The following is a 22,207-nucleotide window of genomic DNA, read 5'->3' as shown; positions in this document are numbered from 1 at the left end:
CGAAACCCGTCTTGCCAAAAAAACCATTTAATTAAAATAATTAAGTTTTGAAGCACGTGGAAGAGTAAGCTAAGAATATTCTAGTAAGTTTTTAATCATTAAATCGCTCCCTTTATCTAATATGGGTTTCTTGTGATCACACCCTTCTACTTTGTGCTTTCAAGATTTTTTTTCCATTGGCGCTGACGTCTATTTTGAAGGTGATAATAACGATTTGTATTACAATATGTAAAAATATAGTTTTTTTGTTAAATCTGGTCAAATAGATAAGATGGTAACGTCGATAACTATAGATTGCGAAAAATTTCACCAAAATACTTTTTTACCTCGTGAATAAAACAAGTATTTCTTTGGTTATGAATGCTATTTAATTTTTCGAAATGATTTCATCATTAGTTCTTTGATTAATTGCGGGTAGTACTTATAAAAATAAATGGATAGTAATACACATGTACATAAATATATGAAATGCAATATTGAAAAGTACGTTGTACAAAATTTTAATGATACCTATTATTATTTTTCTTTTATGTAAAATAAATAACATATGGTAATACAGGAGAAGAACGTAAACAAAAATAATACTTAAAACTTAGAAAAATTTAGCAATAAAATACTAAGTAAAAAGTAAATAAATAATTTAGGAATTAAAAAAGTTAATTAGCAAGTATACAGTGGCAGACAAATGTATTAATTGCAATTGATTTGCATAAATTAGTAATGCTTACAAATAAGTTAAAAAAACACTGCAAATTTGTGAGTAAAACGTTAAAAACCATTGTTGATTTATAAAAAAAATGCTTGAGTAAGATTGCGGAGAGTTTCAAGTTAAAATTTTTGCTACTTTTTTATATTTGTGCTTGAAACTTGCTTGCTGATATATTTTAATTTTTTTTAAATATATGATATTATAACAAACATATGCGTAGATGGCTTTGTGTAAATTTACGTTATGCGTTTACAGTTTACTGAAAAAATATTGCAACAATTGCCTTTGTATTGCTTTTCACTTGACTCAGTCTCTGACTTTTATTCTCCTCGAATTTGTGTGTATTTAGGTCTGTGTTGCTGTATTTGTTTGTATGTGTGTAGATATAAATTTTCTGGTTTTAAGCTCCAACTCGTTCAAAACAAGCGAAATTATAATTTGAAACAAAAACAAATACACTACAATTTAAAAACGAATTTCAGAGCGTTTAAAATCCGGCCAACACGCCACTGCAGTCCAGCAGGCCCAAATCGAAATCATTCAAATACAATTGATCATCATAGTTAATATCGAAACTATTATTGCTGCTGGCCGGACTCGCATCCAGCGAATCCAGCGGTGACGTTTGTGACGCCACCAATGTCATCAAATCCAAATCTACGCCATCGGACAAGCCATTCAAAGCGGCGTCGATATTATGCGAGCTATCAGGCGTAAAGTTTAAATTCTCTTCGTCTACGTCACAAACACCTTCTCCTTCACCATCGTCATCGTCATCACTTTCCGCATCGCACTCTCCGTTGTCAGCAGTATCCCGATTTTCCACTGTTATCTCTGAACATTCCTTGACAGTTGCGTTCGATAGTTTCGACTCCGGTTGTACAATAACGGCGGCGGCTGCAGCTACAGCGGCAGTTGATAATGATGGTGGAGGCGTTGCAGTGTGCTTATCAGCTAACTCCCGACCCACCGTGGTCTGTGTGTGTGTGTTGGTTTTATGTGTGCGCATGTGATATTTCAATTCGAAATTAAACATAAATACTGCCATGCATATTTCACATTGAAATTTATTGCTAATATCCTGTCCTAGCTGCTGATCGTCCAGCAGCGCGAGATCCTCGATGTAACGTTGTTGACGTGCCGCCTGTACGGCGTTGCGTTGCCGCAAATACTTGAGCTTCGTGTGCTTGGTAGAGTTGCCACCAGCACCGTAGCTGGGTAATTTGGTGCGGATGACGACATCGACGTCGTTATTCGTCTGTTCGATTTCGATGCGATGTACGCCATACTCGTGCTTGAGCAAATGGAAGCGTCGGTCAAAGCACTTACCTAAAATAAAAATATTATTATTTTATAAATGTTTGATGTTTAAAGAAAAATAACGGGTAAGCTTATGTACTAACCACAAAATTGGCACAAATGTTTGCGGTATTTATTGCCCTTTGGTATGAATTTCGATTCCGTGGCAGCGCTAGCATTTTTTGTGGGCGTAAGCTCTTGCATTTGTTGAGCGTTGATTCGTTGGAGTGGTATATATTTCACTGAAAGAGATATACAAAAAGGTAGCATTGAATATTTAAATACACATAGAATACATCTGTGTCCCTCATTAATATTAAAATACTCTTGCAACATGTTGCTCAAGAGTATAATAGTTTTGTTCACCTAACGGTTATTTGTATCACCTAAAAATCGAGTAAGATGTGGAGTTATATATGTGTATATATGTTAATGATCAAGTGATAACTTTAGTAAACATGAGACTTCCTACACCCAAGGAGGTTTGGTATTGCAGATGGGCAGAACCGGACCATTGCCACGCCTACAAACCCCATTAATTGAAAACATATAAAGTGCCAAAACTAAGCACATAATCACAATACGATTCAAGGCTGCTAAAAGTGCTATAAATCTATAACTAAATGCACCAGAGAAATAAAATTGTACACTCGGCGTTATAGGCGCCGGTGTCAAAATTGACGATTGCACCGCCCACAATTAGGTGAAATCACATAACTCTGGACTTTCGAAATTCGGAAAGATATTTCCCTCGACTTTGATCCTTGCAAGTTGCGAGAGTATAAAATGTTTGGTTACGCCCGAACTTAGCTTCCTTACTTCGACAAGTTGAAACTTTAAATTAAAATTTCATATTTTCTCTAATAAATAACTTATTTGCTTTTTTTATGACAAAAATGATCGTAGTAAGATGTGGGGAGCGTGCCTGTAAACCATGTCCTTATATATGTCCTATTTGTCTAAATATTGTAAAAAAAAGAAGATATTTATCAACTTGCTTTTTACATTCTGTTATAAGGTGAAAATAAAGCAGAGCTCGACTAGGGAATGTCTTTTAAGCGCTTCAACCACATTTTAGAACCCCATTGCGATCCTACAGTATTATCACAAACTAAATTTAAGGTTTAACCTCGCTGAGTACCAAGCCGTAGTATTCTCATATGCAACTGAGCCGTTAATAGCACCCCAAAGCTGTGTGAAATGAGTATACTCAATATAAATGAGCAGCCGGATAACATTCCTAACAGTTTTCTGTATGCTGTCGCCGAAATGATGCGGGAATGCGGAATGCGGGAAGCAATTACGCTTCATTTCTTACCGTTACAATGAATAACAGAGCACACCTCACTTACTCACCGCTTAAGCGCCGTTCCACCAGTACCTTGTGCTCTTTGGCCATATGCTCCAAAACATTTTCACGCGTCGAACTCTTAAACGTACACATGGTGCATTTGCAAAAAACTAGAAAAGATAATTAGTAAAGTAAAAAGCAATCGATATCAAATTATTTATGAAGCGTGTATTTGCTACAATGACACACCTTTGTGCGATTTTCGATGCTGTTGCAAGCCATCATAATTGACAAAACATTCTGCACATAAATGGCAATGATATTTGGGGCTCTCCGCTGCCGCGCCGACTCCTTGGTAACCGCGCGCGATATCGCCGCCAACCCGTTCGGCACTTTTTTGACTGACTACAATAACAAAAACATTAATCAAATAAAGAAATGACGTCAAAATATTATATATATGCATAACATAAATACGCATGGATACATATGTACATACGAGTATGTACTCGCGACTTCTGTAGTAAACAAATTTTTATGAATTATGATAAGAAAACAAATACATACATAAATAAACATCTTTTACATAGATACAATATATGTATGTATATTCTTTGTAAAAATTATTCATACATTTTTTTTTTGTGGTGACACAGTTCAAGAAACCCTATCAGCTGATAAGACTCCCTCAAATTTTTACCACTTACGCTATATAAAAAAATTAATAAGGAAGGACTTTGTGCGACGAAACCCAGATATTAGATATTATTATTTAGCTCAAAAATTGTGAAAAGTGTTGTAGAGTTAGCTCGGGAGAAAGAAAATACGCTTATGCTTCAAACAGTCACCGACATTCCTCCCTTCCGTACTTACCGCCCGCATCAAACCAAATTTGTCAAAAGTTATGCCCTTAGTTGCAACGCAGAAATCAGTTGTTCTCCAATGTTGCCATTGTTGTTGTATACACGGTTTTTCACAAATTTAGTTTTTTAGTTATAATTTTTCATAATGTAAAAGCTCAAAACTAAAATCCAACTATTAAAAATAGTCTAACTATTTATTAATAAATGTATTCGACTGTGATTTTGAGTTATTTTAAAAATATTTCAAATATATTCAAGTTTATTTTTTAATTACTACAAAATATCGAGACTGGCAACCCTGCGTTGCAAAAGATTGCTCTCTCACTCTCAACTCACTCGCTTCTACGGAAAGGATCCAATTTTCGCGGATATTCTACCGTACGGTCGGTAGAAGCGGACGGTAGAAACGGTGGTGAGTGTTCATTTACATTGCGCTCTCATGAGATAGGTCGTATCAGCTGATCAGCGGTCCACGGTTTTGTGTCGGTGACTGTTTGAAGCATTATGCGTTTTATAAGAAGTACTAAAAGCTATGGATCGGTATAAAAACAGTCAGAGCTTCGAGAATCATTATATTAGGTATTTGAGAACTAGGGAAAGTACTGAACCAGTTTTATTCAATTTTAACAACAGCTCTTAGTATTAAGAAGTAAAACGGACATTACTTGCATTAAGATATCTTGCAGATAAACCGATATTTTCGATCGGAGGTACTCATATTCGGTATTTGGGGGCTTCAAATATATAGTTTGATTTCGAATATTTTTAGATGTGATTTGGCACTCCTTAAAAAGCATTAATAGTTTAACGATATCTTCATAGATGTTTGATTAATATACTTGTATTGTAAAGTGAAAGAACTTAAACCTGTAGTACCAAGGTGTTTTTTCATACCTGTGGTTTACTTTGCCATTTCATAATGAACAGACCTACTCCGGAACAACGTTGGCAAATCGTGCAAATTTATTTGCAAAATAATGGTTCGGTTCGCGCGTTGCATCCAATAATCGATCGTCATAATCGCCCAACAGAGTCGTTTAATGGCGCAACTGGGACCTCTCGACTGCAATTTACTCGAGCCAGCCGCAGCACTTGCCCGAAATAAGTTTTAAAACAAAATGGCAAATCTCTGTCTTTAGAACAAAGCTAAATTCTTGTACATAGAATTAAATGATATGCGTTTTATTTCTTTTTGAAGACCACGTATCTAAAAAAAACAACCTGGCAAGTATGTGTGCTTGTAAACCGACTTATGTAACATAAAAATGTCAAACGAATATGCTCCAAGTTGGATTGAAATTGATCGAGTGGGGGCGGAGGCATAATATTTCACCTAAAACTGGGCGGTGAAAGCCCCATCGTTTGAGAGAAGTGTTTAATAAACCAACTTGAGGCGGATCCATGCCTACTTATTCATTACTTATTAACCACAAATGCCACCATGCCACCATATGAATTTATTCTAATTTCGTTTAATTTATGACTTAGTTTTTAACTTGACTTAGACTTTTAGTGCTTCATTTTTTAGTTAATGGAATTTTGTAGGTGTGGCAATAACCCGATTTAGATTTTGTCAAGCTGTCTAAATTTTTTCTCAAGTTATCGTTTCCAGAAATAGATGGTGGCACAGACAGACATCCGGAATTCAATTTGCATCATCTCTCTAATAATTCCGATATATGTACATAACTCTGCATCTTTCTCGATTAATTTATCACATGGCAACTAACCGTTAGATGCACAAAACAATTATACACTTTGCAACACAATGCGATGGTATAAAAAAAGTGGTGCTCCCAAAGTGTTAGTATTTAAGCAATATCACTTATTTATAGCGATTACGCGCTTCTGCTTTATATGCTGTGACTAGAAAGTGTTTCCTACCTTCTTGACCCTCCAAAGCGCAGTGGTGTACATTACGCATATGCTGCGCCAGTAGAAACTTGAAGTGTCCAACGAAATTGCACTTGCGGCAGCTGTGCTGTGGCGGGCCTGTTTGCAAATAAAAAGCAAAACAAAACAAAAAGCAAATACAAAAACAAATATTATTGAAGTGAATGCATTCATTTATGTAGATTGAAGCGAAACTATGCGCCAGCAGCTCACCCAAATGTATTTGCAAGTGTTTGTTCAACTCCTGTCGCACGCTGCACTCAAATATGCAGAAACCGCATTTGTAAGTTGCTGACGGTGTGGTGGCAGCAGCAGCACCGCCTCCAGCAGACGCCTGCTGTCGGCCACTTCGATGGAAACGTTCGAGATCATGTGAAAGCGTTTCGGCGACCACATAAGTGTAGCCTTCATACTTCGCCAAATGGCAGCGTAACGGATACTCATTCGCGCTGCAATCGCTCGATTTGACGGAACACAAGTCTTCGTCAACTTCAATGCCACTGTCAAATGAGCGCACAAAGCTGCTCTCCACGCCGTCCAATGCTTTGCTAATGTCCAGTAATTCATCTGAAATTGCAAGAAAGAAAAGCAAATTGAGGTTGTTAGGTCATCGCATGTTCATAATTGAAGTGGGTTGAAATGAAGTCGGTCTACATATAAGTACGAATATATATGTATATATTTCTGTATTCAGCATATTCAACAAATAATTTAATATGCATACAAGTATAAAACAATTTATATTTGATTATCAAAGCTGCCAATTACTTAAGCGGAAAATGTTGCAAAAGGAAATGACTTTGTAAATAATCGCTATGTACTCATAATTCCATTTCGTGCAAGTTAATCAGTATAAGTCCAAGTGCATTAAAACTGTGCAAACAAAGCTTTAGTGAAATAATTGTCGACGAGCACCTCAATCCTCTTTGCTCGTGATTATCGCGCTTATGGAGCGGAAGAAAGAATTTGCTAGACCTGCATCTCTTACTATAAACCAATATATTATAGTTATTTTAATAAATAGTCTCAGTGTTTTTACAGTCAAGGCACAAATGCATAAAGTCCGATTTTTTTTTTTTTAATTAGCGCATACCGAGTTTAAGCTTCTTTCTGACTCTAATGCACTGGCAATTAGTAAACAACTTTTTCTAATTTGAAGACAAAAAGAAGGTGCATCTGCAGAATATGGTTTATGGGATAACAGGTCGTGTGGCCGGTGCATTATCGTGGTAAAAGAGCATTTTTTTCATCGCCCAATAGAACCGTTTATTTTGTCCCAATAGACCATCACTTTTCCGGTCAATAGGACAGTTTTCGCCTTCTTAATAGCAGGTTCGCCGGTGTAGTGCACTGTTTCGACCACATTTCGTCATCCGTCATAAAATTAGGCAAAAACTTCTGTTAAGTGGTGTGGTCGATAGCTTTTTCATGTCTAATATTTTATGAATGATATAACCCACGTTGTCATTTGAGATATCTTTTGTCAAGTTACCCTATATGGGAACCGTTTTCAGCGCATCAGAAGTCTTAGAGAATTTAGTACATTTTTCTTGTGATTGTCGCGCAAATTTGACGGTGCGGCTAAACAGTTATCGGACCGCGGACGTATATTGATAAAATTAAGTAACAGCACTTGATAATTACCATACTTTTATTTGATACCAAACCCTTCCTTGACTTTGTCATGTATTTACATATTGGTCAATATAAATGGCAATGCTTTTCTTAGAATGTTGTCATTCGGTACCAGAAAGTAATGATATCCGTTAACTACTACTTTTTTATTTAATTGTTCAGATACGTATCCAATCCACATATTTGTTGAGAACTTTATTGACCGAATCTGTATTAGTTCCGGTTTCAGTTCAACTCAAGATTTCAAGCTTTTATGAATATAATATTATATTTCATATGAGAAATCAAGATCGACGAAATATTGCTTCCATAACACCGAAAAAGTCAGACATACAATTTTCAGGAATTGTTTGACTTGATGGTGATCGAACTTTGAATTGTAAAACGTAATATTGGAATTCTACGTCGCACATAAGTTTGGGCGAAAATTTCTTATTTAATATAATATTTATTATATTCAATAGAACATCTGAATATCTATTGACAATTACAATGTTTATTAACATACAAATATTAAAAAAAAAAAAGTTTATAAGTATCGTTTTTATACCCTGAGCAGGGTATATTAAGTTTGCAACGATCCAACTTCCAAAAAGAAACGTCAGTAAATTTATAAATGATCAACATGATGATCTGAGTTGATTTAACTATGTCCGTCTGTATAAACGCGAACTAGTCCCTCAGGTATATTCAAGAAATTTGCCATAGAAATTATCCAAGGCATTGCTACAATCGAAAAAAAAATTTCAGCTCGGACAACTATAGCATATAGCTAACATACAAACTTGCCCATCAAACTCAAGTCTATGTATGAAAAATCTTTTTATTTGACAAGTTATCGTCACGAAATTTATTTAGATTACGACCTTAGACATCGCTACAATCTCCGAAAAATTTATTAAACTGGATCACTATAGCATATATCTGCAATTTTCACTGACCGATCAAAATCAAGATAAACATCTTTTTATACCCTATATATTTATGCCATACAAAAAGCATTCGTGAAAGTTATTATTGCTTCGCTGCAACCGTTTGTTTTTTCTTGTTTAAATTTCATTTCCTTCCTAGAACATAAGCCAGTAAGTTAAAAAAAAATAGAATTTTATGGCGAAGCATTAAAGAAATCCACAAAAAATTAGAATTATAAGGTCGAAAAATTGATTTGATCACTGAAAAGCTGAAACATTGGGCTACGAATTTTTTTGAGTACGCAGAATTTTTAGATACTGACTCCCAACATGTTCTCAAACCTCAAACATCGCTAAATATAGCTCGGTGACAAGTACATACGAGTATGTATGTTAAACAAAATAAAAATATAAAAAATAAACAATTAAAAAAATGCTTTTCTTTGAAAAGATATGAACTTTTGCCTTATGATTCTTAAAAAAAAATTATTCGAAAGAATAGCGTAGTGTATCGAGCCTGCTTTTTAATAGTCGATTAATTTGAGATATTAGAGCACAAATTGAGAGTTGTTGAAATATGCCACCAAATATACAATATTTTTCGATAAGAAAAAGCTGCATGTGTGAGATATTCTATTCAGCTCAATTTCATAGAAGAATATTTTTGATAAAACTGCAAAGAAGCACATAAGTAGATCAACAGCAGTAATTAATTAATTGACAACAAACGAACGATATACATGTATGTATGTATGTATGTAAATATACAAAAATGCATAAATAACGGTATCAAAGCAAGCATGATGAATAAAATATCGTTTGGAGGGAAGAGAGACAAATTAATTAATATGAATGGATTTCGTTGTTGAACTGTGAATCACTATTTACACTAATAATCATTTTTTATTGCTATTGTTGTTGTAGCAAAGCTTAGATATGGTTATAAAAGGAGTATATAAAAATAAATTTATTTTTGTAGATTTCGTCTAGGGTACACTAGAGTCTAGTGGGTTGGCAGATAAATATTTATAAGTGAAATTGTGTGCGGTAGCTGACTTTTTGAATAAATGGTTTAATTTATTTCAAGCATGATGCCATATGAAGTACAATTTGTGTTGCCTTGAGTGTGCAGACGTTTGTTTTCAAATCTGGATTTGTTGCTTTATCGGAATGCAGAGCAAATATGCTGCAATTGTACTTGAATGTGGGCATATACAATACATACGTACATATGTACCAGTACATACTACGATTATATATTATATACATGCGATATACACTTTTTGAATTGTATTGTAAGCTTATGCATTAGAAATGGCATTCGAGTGCATTGATTGGTGTTGTCCGGCACATTTTTATCAGCAATTTCAGTGGAGAATGCAGCGAAGAAGGAATTTAGAGTGTTCTTTTAGTATTGTTGCAAAATTTCACACACATATTATAAAATTTATTATACCCTAAACAGGTTTGCATGAAGTTTGTAACACCTAGAAGCAAATATGTATATATACAAATATATATAAATGATCAGCAGGACGAGCTGAGTCGGTTTAGCTATGTCCGTCTGTCTCTATATACGCGAACTAGTCCCTCAGTTTTTCAGATATCGATCTAAAATTGTGCACATACACATTTCCAAGAAGCTTCTCATTTGTCGGAACCGCTCATATCGCACCACTATATCATATAGCTGCCTTACAAACTGAACGTTCAAAATCATCTCCTTGTATGAAAACTTTTTAATTTGTGAAGGGTATTGATTGATTAATTTTGAGGTATGCACCGCGACCTACGGTCTATTGTGCCCTCCCCTAAGTCATATCGTGTCATCTAGGCCCAGCATATTGATAAATTCCAAAATTCTGCTGGGTGCTAGTGAGGCGATACAATCCCTGTGTGGAAACATGGATCCCAGGGCCTTGATTCTGCGTCTGCAGACTGCTGTGCAGTTCATCAGCAGATGTTCGGGGGTTTCCGGCTCTATGTCGCAGAACCGGCAGTTTGCAGAAGAGGCTATGCCCATGTTAAAGAGATGCTTCTTGAGCCTGCAGTGGCCGGTGTAGAACGCTACCAGTAGCCGGAATTTGTTTCTTGGGAGATTAATTATGGCATTGAACCGCTTGAGGTCGTAACCCCCCATTAGCAGTCTGGCATGGTGCATGCCCTGGAGTTGTTGCCAGTGTATCTCCCTGTCTGATCTTTCCTCCCTGCGGAGGAACTCTTTGATGGTATGTGGACCAACCGCTAAGTATGGTTCCGGCCCTACCATTCTTGTAGAGGCTGCAGAGCGAGCTAACTCGTCGGCTAGTTCGTTCCCAGCTATACCCCTGTGGCCGGGCACCCAAATAAGGTGCACTCGGTTGTGCTCAGATAGGCTGTTCAGCCGTTCTATGCACTCCATCACTAGGAGAGATCTGACCTCATAGGCATTGATCGCTCTTAGTGCCGACTGACTATCGCTGAGTATAGCGATACTTTTATTGCGATAGTTGCGCTGGAGATTTATTCCTACACACCGACTTATAGCATAGACCTCGGCTTGGAATATGCTAGGGAAACTTCCCATGGGAATGGAGAGTTTGGTGCTTGGCCCAGCGACCCCTGCACCAATCCCTTCCTCCGTTTTCGACCCGTCGGTGTACCACTTGATGGTGCAACCCTTTAGCAGCTGGTCTAGTGCAGAGTCCTTCCACTCAGATTTGCTGCCAAGGGTTACTTGGAACTTCCTGCTGAAGTTTACTACTTTGGTAATGCTATCCCTTGGGAGAAGGGCTAGTGGTATTTCCTCACTTAGCTCTTTCATCTGCTGGGATGAGATTACCTTCCCTTTGCCAGCTCCCTCTGCTGTCATTTGGAGCAGAGTTCGTTTGGCTGTCTGTTTGATTACCAGGTGTAGCGGTGAAAGTTCTAGCATGACCTCTAGTGCTGCGGTCGGACACGTTCGCATTGCTCCCGACGCGCAGATGCAGGCAAGTCTTTGCAGCTTCGACAGTTTAAGTCCTACCGAAGTCTGCGATGCTTTCGAACCCCACGATACCGCTCCATACGTGATAATCGGTCTCACAATCATGGTGTACATCCACCTGATAGTCCTTGGGGAGCACCCCCAGGATTTTCCAGCAAGTCGGTTGCACACCATGAGTGCTTTTGTAGCTTTGGTTAGGGTCTGGTCCACGTGCTGATTCCATCGCAGTGTGGAATCCAGCGTGAGTCCCAGATACTTGACCGTGCTGGACATCTCAACCACTCTGCCGTCCAGGGATATATTCCTGAGGCCCGGCAGTGACCTCCGTCTGGTGAAGGGAATGATTGTAGTTTTAGCGGGGTTGATATTTAAGCCAACCCCCCTACACCACCCCTTTGCCAGTCCCAATCCCCTCTGAACGATATCGCAGAGTGTGTCTTCAAATTTTCCCCTAGCTAAGATAACAATGTCATCCGCATATCCCTGACAGCGGATTCCATTGCTAGTCAGCCGCTCAAGGAGGTCGTCTACAACTAGGCTCCAAAGTAGGGGGGATAGCACTCCGCCCTGTGGGCAACCTCTTGTTGTACCCAGACGAATTTTAGTTTCGCCTACTGCGGCTTCCGCCACCCTAGTGCGCAGTACGGCTTCAATCCATCTGCGCACTGGTGCTGCCACACTCCTTTTTTCCAGTGCTCTTGACACGCTCTCGTGAGACGTGTTGTCGAAAGCACCCTAAACCTGAAGGGTATTATAGCTGCGGTGCAACGAAGAAGTTAACGTTTTGTTTTTGTTTTTTTTTTATTTTTTTTAATATTTGACTTTTTCACTTTCAAGCAAATGAAATCGAAATTTTTGGTCATGAAAACGGAAAATAAACAAATGAAATGAAATAAATCAATAAAACAAGTAAATAACTGAGATCAACAAACAAGTACATGCATATGGTCGCGCCGCGTTACTTGCGTGGGTAAATTATCTTTATATGCTTCTGAGTATGTACATATGTGTTTGTATGGCAGCCAAACTGCTATCAAGACTTCAACTCCCATTTTAAGGCCGATCGCTCAATTGTGTTTACCACTTTTAAGTCGCGAGTAATTACATTTCTTCATATGTATGTTGTTTTTTTTTTGCATATGCTTGTGTGTTTATTTATGGCAGACAGTAAAACAGACAGCGTAGGCTTCCCCGTTATCGAGTCCGGCTACAACGTAGGCTGCCATGTTGACATTAGAGTTTTTAATACTCAACACCCACTCAAAACTATTATGCTTCAAAATTAATTAACGGCATTGTTGTCTATGAGCTCAGCTGTAGAATGCTAAACGCAAATAATATATAGACAAACATACACACACATAGATACATACGTATATACCTGGTCATTTCATTATTTTGAAATACACACTACTTTTGTTTTACTTGCTATAATATGCAAAAGATTAGGGTGATAACTTTTATCTTCTTAATTTCTACAAGATAAATTAATTCTTCTAGATTGCTTTTTACTAAATTATGAGCTATTTATTTATATCTATCTTGGCAAGAGTTTAGAAAAACTTTGAATTACACACACCACCTTATGTTATCATATCATCTTATCAATTTTGACCCTGACTGACCAAAAAAAAAACATTTTCACGTGGTTTGATACAAATGTTATTGATGCAGTTTGCAAGCCCAGTTAAAATGGTCCAGTCCGGGTTAAATTTGATCGGATGGTATAGCTGAAATGGGGACTTAGGTCATTCCGATTGCCTACCCGCAATTTCGGTTGATGAGGATAACTGTTGAAAACCATCTTTACCTACTTCTAGGTCTCATAAATTCTGTATAATTATTTTTATCTCATTTTTTCATTTTCGATTGACTTTTTAAAAACATATTAGTAACATAGTGGGAATATTTGCTTCAACATTCCTACCGAATCTCTTTTTACAGTAAATACCCGTATTTAGGGCTAATCGGTTCATACCCTCAACTGATTCCTTTGGTTACCTTTACTCGTGCTCACTTTGCCTCCATTTCATTTATTCTATAGAATTTGTGTAAAATAATTTTCCAGAAAAAATTGGCACACCCTAGCAAAAAGTAGCAAATATGTCTTATCACACTTTGCGCAATTTACTTATTTATTTTCTGCACAAACGTAATGTCTTAAGACACCAAAATAGGCATGTAAATGAAATAAGAAATAACACTAATTATTTTAATTTGCCCATACAAGCACACATGTATGTTACGCGAGCATTTTTATAAGCACAGTGGAAAAGAAGCATACGAGTATGTATCACCTAACACATATATAGGTAATAGTTATTGCATTTAATCAATGCATTTTTTTTGTCCACAAATGAGAAAAAAAATTTTTTAATTTAGCACCGCTAGGCGGTTGTTTCCAGGCGTGCTGCTTGTGTGGGCAGCAGAGGAAGTTCTTTTGTAGTGGCTATATGGATATACATACGTTAATATTACCGCCTTTGGAATTGCAAAATATATATTATAAATGCAAAAAAATACATACTTAGCACATACTGTCAGCGTCAAAAGAAAGTGTACACCATTTTCTCATACAGTCTTTATCTCAGTATAAAAATATCTAAAAATTTGCAAATAAATTATCATTTATGAATGATTAAATATTGTTCTTACAAAAAATTAACAGCAATCCAAAAAAAATCCATAAATACAAAAACAATACGAACAAAATCAAATATTCTCAGTATTTCACGCGTCAAAACAAAGTGTACAGTTACGGTAATAGGCCTCGCATACTTATTTTACGCAAAAAAATATATCGTTATCCATAGTTCTTTCTTTGTAATTGCTTCATTCTAATGTTATTTAGTATCCTTGTGTAGATAGAATTTTATTTGCGTTTGGAAATTTGCCAAGAGGACATCAATTTGACAATGGGTAAGCAAACTTCATTGGATGTAAGAAAATTAGTGATCAATTTTAGGAAAGACGGAAAATTTTTCCGCGAAATTGGTTCGATAATTGGAAGAAGCCATAACACAGTGAAAAAAATTATTGAAAAGCAAAAAAAGTTTGGAGAATTTGAAGATCCGACACGTTCGGGTAGGCCAAAGAGGCTCAGTGATACAGAAATGCGATCAGTTGGGAGAGCTAAAGATAGATCCAACTGTCAGTGCCGTAAAATTGTCTGAGGAAATGTCCAGAATATCCGGACTGAACGTAAATGCCAGCACGATCAGGCAAGCGTTGCATGCCAATGGTCTCTATGGCCGGGTACCGAGGAAAAAACCACACATCTCTACACAGAAACAAAAGCGACGATTGCAATTTCCGGAAAAATATAAAAATAAGGACAAATCGTTCTGGAATAACGTAATTTTTTTTGACGAAAGCACGTTCGAAGGTTTCAGGAAGAAAAAAAGTACTAAAATTTGGAGAAACAAAAATCAAGAGTTTGAACAGAAAAATATTACATCCACTGTATAGCATGGTGGGGGTTCGGTGATGGTTTGGGGTTGTATGGCGGCAAGTGGAGTGTAAAGGCTGGTGCTGATTGATAGCACAATGAACTAAATAAATTATCTAAACATTTTAAAAGAAAATTTGCTCCCCAGTATTGAAAAATTGGGCTTAGATCAATCCTGGATCTTCCAACAGGATAACGATCCTAAGCATACGGCAAGAATAATAAAGGAATGGTTGCTTTACCGTACACCAAAATAGCTCGATAGTCCCCCACTATCACCGGACCTAAACCCCATTGAGCATCTGTGGGAACATTTGGACCGGAAAGTAAGAAAAAGGAGCATAACCAGTAAAAATTCTCTGAAGGACATTTTATAAGAGGAGTGGTCCAAAATTTCCCCGGAAGTAGTGTCCAACTAAGTGGAATCAATGCCAAGGAGGTTGGAAGCAGTTATTCATGCAAAGGGAAGACAAACAAAGTATTAGCTTTTGAATTTTTAAATTTTTCTTAAACTGTACACTTTGTTTTGACGCGTGAAATATTGAATATATTTGGTTTTGTATGTGTTGTTTTGTACTTGTGGATTTTATTTTGGATTGCTGTTAAGTTTTTGTAAGAACAATATTAAATAATTTATAAATGATAATTGATTTGAAAAAAATTTAATATTTTTATATTGAAATAAAGAGTGAAATGTATGAGAAAAAGGTGTACACTTTCTTTTGACGCTGACAGTATGTATATTTTATGCAGTTTTTGTACTTATTTTAGAATTTCTTATGTATGCATGAATCATATTTTAGTGATTTTATTACAAACCTTAACAGAGAATATTAATCACGAAGTTTGTAGCACCCAGAAGGAAACGTCGGAAAGCCTATAAAAATATACATATATACAATATGTACATATAAATGATCAGCGTGATGAGTTGAGTCGATTTAGCTATGCCCCGCGGAATGGTATGTGCAAAGCATAGCTACAATCTCCGAACGAATTATGCAGATCGGACCATTATAGCATATGGCTGCCATACAAACTGACCGACCAAAATCAAGTTCTTGTATGGAAAACTTTGTTATTTTACAAGATATCTTCACGAAATTTGGCATAAATTGTTATTCGAGACAACGCTACAATATTCGAAGAAATTATTCAGATCGGAACACTATAGCATATAGCTGCCATACAAACTGAGCGACCAAAATAAAGTTAAAGTTCTGTACCATTTTATGCTATAAGAAATGCACCTGTGAAGGGTATTATATGTTTCGAGCAGCCAAAGTTAACTTTTTTCTTGTTTTTTTTTTCTCTACACTTCACCCTTACTAAATGCCTGCCTTAATAATTGTATTTCGCAAAGTTGTATGGACTTTAATTTTAGAATGGCTATTCAATTCAGTTTTCGCAAGTGCTTAACTCATTTAAATTCACAACATTTGTTTGACACTTCTTTTCATTCATTTTGGCTGTTCGCCATTATCTTGCCATACAATTTGCATAACTGAACCTTTCTGAGCCGCTATGCGCCGTTGCCACATTGTATCGAACATTCACTCTGCAGGTAGCAATAGCCCACTCGGAACGCAAGCAAATCGCGAAGCGTTTATTTTTTATTTACTTGTCTGTATGCAGCATAATTTCATCTTTAATAAAGCGTAGTCTTTTAAGTAAAAAGTGTAGAGAAAAGAAAAACCGCATAGTGAAAGGGAAGTGTGATAATGATGCCTCCAAAATTGACTAATGAGTAAGAAAGTAAGGTAAGTTTTTTTGATGAAAAACTAGAGCTGCTGAACGCTTGGATGCCTAAATGCCTTAATTGTATAGGAAAACACAAAATAATTGCTACAATGTTGCTGTTGTACGGTGGCTAATTGAATGCGCTTTAAAGAGAACACAACAACCACCACCAAACTCTAAAGAATATCATTGAACTGTGCTAAACCAGTAGCCAGTATTTCATTAATTAAGTGCGGCATATCACTTCTTGAGCCATTCTTTAAAATTATTTGTTGCTACCAGTAGTCAATGATGCATACAACCGGATGTAACACTTCTGGCATGCATTTATGTAATTGGAGCAGGACTCTTCAATGCGCTTTTTATCAGATAGATAGAAAATTAGCTTTGGTATTCCCAAAGAAAGTAAAAATGTAAGAACATGTGATCGATGATTTAAGGGGTTAGGTCCAACTTTGGGGAATCGAAGGCTTTTCTCAGGCTTTTTCAACTTTATGATATTTTAGTGTAAAAAAATGTTTATATTAACATTTTCATAAAAAGGAGGACGCTCTTTAGAATCACCTTTTTCAAGTGAACCACCACGGTATGTTGATTATAAGAACTTGTGCTATCTAAAGCAGAGTAAAAAATGAGACCTTCATCTTATAAGACGTGCTAAGTAAAGAATAACTTTTTTGGTTTCAATTTTTCGCAAAATGGAATACTTCTAAAAAAGTTAAATTTTTTTCTAAAAAAAATTGCAAAAAATAACAAACAAAATAATTTGGTACGATGCACTAGATAATACTAATGTGAAGCTTAAAATTTTAACTGGACTGAACAATTCTAGAAAAACACGTTACAAATTTCATCGTTTGGACAGAAGACGCAAATTGGAAAGTGAACATTTTCTTCACTATTCTAACAATTGAATTATGTTTTTAGAATCCTAAAGTGTACTTTAAACGAAAAAAACAAAAGGTTTTTGAAAAAACTGGACAAGCCTAAATATCTAAGAAATTAATTGATGTGGAACTTTAACACTAAATTTACAAAATCTTAAATTCTTTTTTTTTGAAATATTTAAAATTTTTCAATACGATGTTTTATAAAAATTTCAGATTAGAAAATTAATGGAATTTTTTTTAATTGACCATAATATAATATTTTTAATAGCATGTCTTCTATTGTATATTAACATTCGCAAAATATTTTTGGGAAATGCTGCTGCTTTGTAGTTTAGCGTATATACAGTATTGTGCAAAGCATATGCAACTTGGTTCTCAATTAGCAAATAAGTTATTTTAATTTTAGATCAAAACCAAGTATAGTTAATAACCACAATTTGCCCACTAACTCGAGTAAAGTTTAACTAGAGCAGCCGAATCAAATCTAAGACCCTGCTAGTCACAAAACCTGGACAAAAAATAAAAAAAACAAGCGATTTTAACTGTTTAATATTGAAATTAACTTATTGGTTAAACTTTGTTCTTGAATATAGATTATAGTCTATTACTAACTGGAAAATAGTATTTTTTAAAGATTGCGACAAATTTAAGCTCTTTAGATCAGTTGGAATACTCACATTCCAGGTAAGTCTCGTTTATTCATTAAATATGAAAAAAAAATCAATACACATATAAAAATATTGCTAAAGATCACTATATTCATAAAAACTCTTCGATTCATTTGCCGTTGCATATGTTTTTGTGTCAGTTCCGGTCTCATAACTGTCTTGAACGGCCTTGTACGGCCGATATAAATATACATACTTAAATTTGTATATACATTCATACGTTATTAGATACATACATACAATTATTATTGTAAATCTCCATAGAGACATTTATCTCTTCATCTTTGTAATCGCATTCAAATTGTAAATCAATTTTATACTTATATACATAGGTAGTTTTATTTTTGATAAATTCACCCATACATTTTTATACCTTTGACAAAGATTATTCTTCAAGGTAACAATTAATTTCCGAATATATTTTTCAGATCGTACTATAGCATATACATATGTAGCTGCCATACAAACTGACCGAACAAAATTAAGTTCTTGTTTGGAAAACTTTTTTATTTGACAAAATATCTTCACGAAATTGAGCTTAGATTATTGTCCAAGGCCACGCTAGAAACATATTGTTCAAATCGGGCTACTATAGCATATAGCTGTCATACAAACTGACCAGTCAAAATCAAGATAAAAAACTGCTTATACCCGTACGTATTATTATTTACCCAGATGTACATACATACATATATGTATGCAAGTTAAATATATATACGTACATACTTACTTACATATGTAAGTGCATACTCACATTTACTTTAAATTATTGCATTGCAATAAATTAAATAAATGTATACATATGTGTATGTATGCATGTGTAAATTTTCGTACAAAATAGAGCATATAATCAAATAAAAGTACATACTGGTCATACATACATACATACAACCATAGTAACAATGCCAGCTGGCAATGTACATATGCTTGCATTTCCATAATTTCACTAAACCACCACAATTTTTTATTTACTTTTACTCACTCACATTTAATTCTAAAAACCATTTCAGCCGGCAAAAAGCCGGCATATTAAAGCCTTAAGTTAAATAGTAATGTTTCACATTTATTTTACGAGCTTTCCAACTGCTTCAACAACTTCACTAACGACTCCACTGCATAAGCAACGCATGTTTTATTTATTGACACACACTTCCCTAAAAGTCTTATAAAATGTATATTTTCTTAGTTGCACACAATATTTTTGCATTAAATTAAGTTTATTGAAATTCCAAAATCACAAAATCCACAGAACTTTTACGAAAAAACACTTGCATTAACACAGCTGACATTTTCACTCGCCTTTATTGTGGATTAAAAGGCATACGAAGAAAACAAAAACGATAAGTAAACAAAAACAAATGACACAGCCTGACTCATGCGGCGTGCAAGGCACACATACACACACATACAAATACAACACTTTGCTATGTAATACATATTTATATTGCTGGTTTTACGCACTTACCCCTCTCAACAGACGACGACTTTGGCGTTAACGTCACTGCCAGTGCTGCCGACGCCGACGTCGCCACCGGCTTCAGCAAGGATATTGACTTGGGCGTGTTGTTGCCGAGGCTTTTTGCACTGACACCGGCACGAGCGACACTCAAGCGGTGTTCTTGCGGCACTTTCTGTTATAAAATAGATTTTTTTACACACGTTGAATTAAAAATATTCTTTACACAACTTCATAGTAAGACACAATGCAAAACAAAAATAGCAAATGATATATTTAAAGCGAGTAATTCTGTTGCAATTACAATACGCGAGTACGCACACACACACACATACATATGTATGTACATATACAATATCAATACACACGGACACACCTCTTCGCCACGGCGCCTACGTTTCGCTGCCGGCCCCTCCTCACCATAAACGTCAGTGCTGGCAGCCGGCATGCCCGCTGCTTGGCGTTGCTGCCAATAATGTTGTTGTTGCTGGTGCTGTTGTCGCACCCGTTTCACTGGCAGCGCGCAACGTCTGCGTAGAATTTTGTCCGCATTCCGTACACAACGTATGAACTCGCAGCACATCTCCAGCGTGTGGCAGCAGTCAAGACAGATGTGCTGAGGCAGTTCATTGTCCGCCAGTGAAGCGCCTATGTGCGCACATGCGTTCAAACAATCTAGCAGAGTGCTGCTTTTACTACTAGTACTACTACTACCACTACTGCCAGTACGGCTGTTGTTGTTGGCTGGTGTTGCTGTTGACATACTATTGACTTTATTGCCTTTGGCCGGGGATGTCCTGGTCAACGCTGGCTTGTATGAATCACCAGCGGCCACCGACGACGTAGCTGTAAACCTGTCGTCGCTCAAATCCACCATAGCCAAGGTGTCCAACGGCACAAACTCCAAGTGTGCGGCCTCCTCATCGTCCAACTCCTGTTCGGAGCACGACCCCAAAGACTGACGCGTCACCATCAGTTGTTCCGACAGGCAGCAGCGACACATAATACGCTGTGACCGCGCCCGTTGTACTTTCGGCTGCTGCTGCTGCGGTGGGTTGGTCTGTGGCGCCATTACTCCTACTCCGCCTCCTGTGCCAGCCCCGCCTATGGCAGTTGCTATACGCTGACTGGCGATTCGGCTGTATACTAACTTTGTCGCCTTGCAACGCTCCTCAGTGCCGCCGGTGCTGTATTCACTATAATTTCCGCTGGTGCTGCTGGCGACGCTGCTCGTGCTGCCATTACTGCTCACGCTGTAACTCCTGCTGCCGCCCATTATTGCATATGCATTTTTATTTATTTAGCAATCTAAACAGTTATTTTCGGTGCACCTGCCTGCGAATAGGTGTAATTCACTTATATATGGCGTCCCGGCGTTTGGTTTTGTTTGTTTATAAACAAAAATGTTAATTAGCACAAAGCAATTCGCGTCCGAACATCGCCGCTACCGAACCAATGTTGCGTTCGCACAACCTTATTGCACGAGACTCCAATTCCGTACGTACACGTCAATGAGCAAATCTGTACTGTTGCAATGCTTACGAGCGAGCGTAAAAGCCAGCGAGCTGGCGTACGATGGCAATGGCGATGACGATGGCGAAGGCGACCTTGCTGCGCGCATATCGAACAGCTGGTACGCTACACCGACATTTGGTGGGCATGCGCACTGCTGGCAACAGCTGCTATTGAGTGGCAATTCTGGCTTTGCGGACTACCCTAACCAATGTGAGGGCGATAAAAATTATATAAAAATTTTGTAAGTACTTACGTACATATAGTATGTATGTATATATGTAGATAAAGGTGACCTATGGTGATGTATCGAGAATGAATAAGTAAGTATGACTTGTCTTCTAAAGCAAACCGGACATGTAGCTGAAATGGTTTGATCTACACAATTATTAAGCAGTCTTTGGGAAGCCCTGCACGTATCATAAGAAAGTTATGACCGCTCATTGAGAAATGCTGGCGCATAATTTTAATTTTGAAATAAATTTAGGTTTAAACAATAAATTTGTTTTAAGAAAACGAAAAAACTATTGTAATAAAAAATAATAATAATTCGGAGGTTGAGGAAACTATATTTTATAGCAGACACTCGTTAGTCGTGGGTTACAAAATGATTTATCGAGAAAAGATAAACATTATACAATTTACCTTATCTTTACAAAGAAATTTGGACACGTACTTTTGCAGCCCAGCCATTTTTTGTGTGGCTCCAAGCGACTGCATCATTTCTAGCTCAGCAAACTCGACTTCTGGCAAGATTTATTTTAGATATAACGGTAAATTCGACAAAAAAATAAAAAAGGTAAATATTGTAACTTAATGAACTAACAATACTAAGAACCTAGAGCGAAAAAGTTGAAAATTTAACTACACAACTGAAATAGAACAGCGAATTATTTCTTTGTCAGGGCTACCAAGGCTATCAGTAAA

General features: G+C 36.6%; 1 protein-coding gene across 1 annotated transcript; it reads right to left on the bottom strand.

The window, feature by feature from the left end:
* Positions 1-345: 345 nt before the first annotated feature.
* On the bottom strand, positions 346-21,305 carry LOC106622231 (uncharacterized). The gene is made up of 8 exons (XM_014241340.3): positions 20,145-21,305; positions 19,778-19,943; positions 6,269-6,622; positions 6,047-6,154; positions 3,549-3,704; positions 3,365-3,469; positions 2,113-2,250; positions 346-2,038 (listed from the first exon to the last, which is right to left on the bottom strand). The coding sequence occupies exons 1-8, from the start codon at positions 21,042-21,044 to the stop codon at positions 1,197-1,199; spliced, it is 2,769 nt and encodes a 922-aa protein (XP_014096815.3). The 5' UTR covers positions 21,045-21,305; the 3' UTR covers positions 346-1,196.
* Between the last annotated feature and the right edge of the window lie 902 nt (positions 21,306-22,207).

This window comes from Bactrocera oleae, chromosome 4 (genome assembly GCF_042242935.1).
Source record: "Bactrocera oleae isolate idBacOlea1 chromosome 4, idBacOlea1, whole genome shotgun sequence".
In the NCBI taxonomy this organism is placed as follows: domain Eukaryota; kingdom Metazoa; phylum Arthropoda; class Insecta; order Diptera; family Tephritidae; genus Bactrocera; species Bactrocera oleae.
Note: the sequence above shows the minus strand (reverse complement) of the source record. Positions and strands in the feature narration are given on the sequence as shown.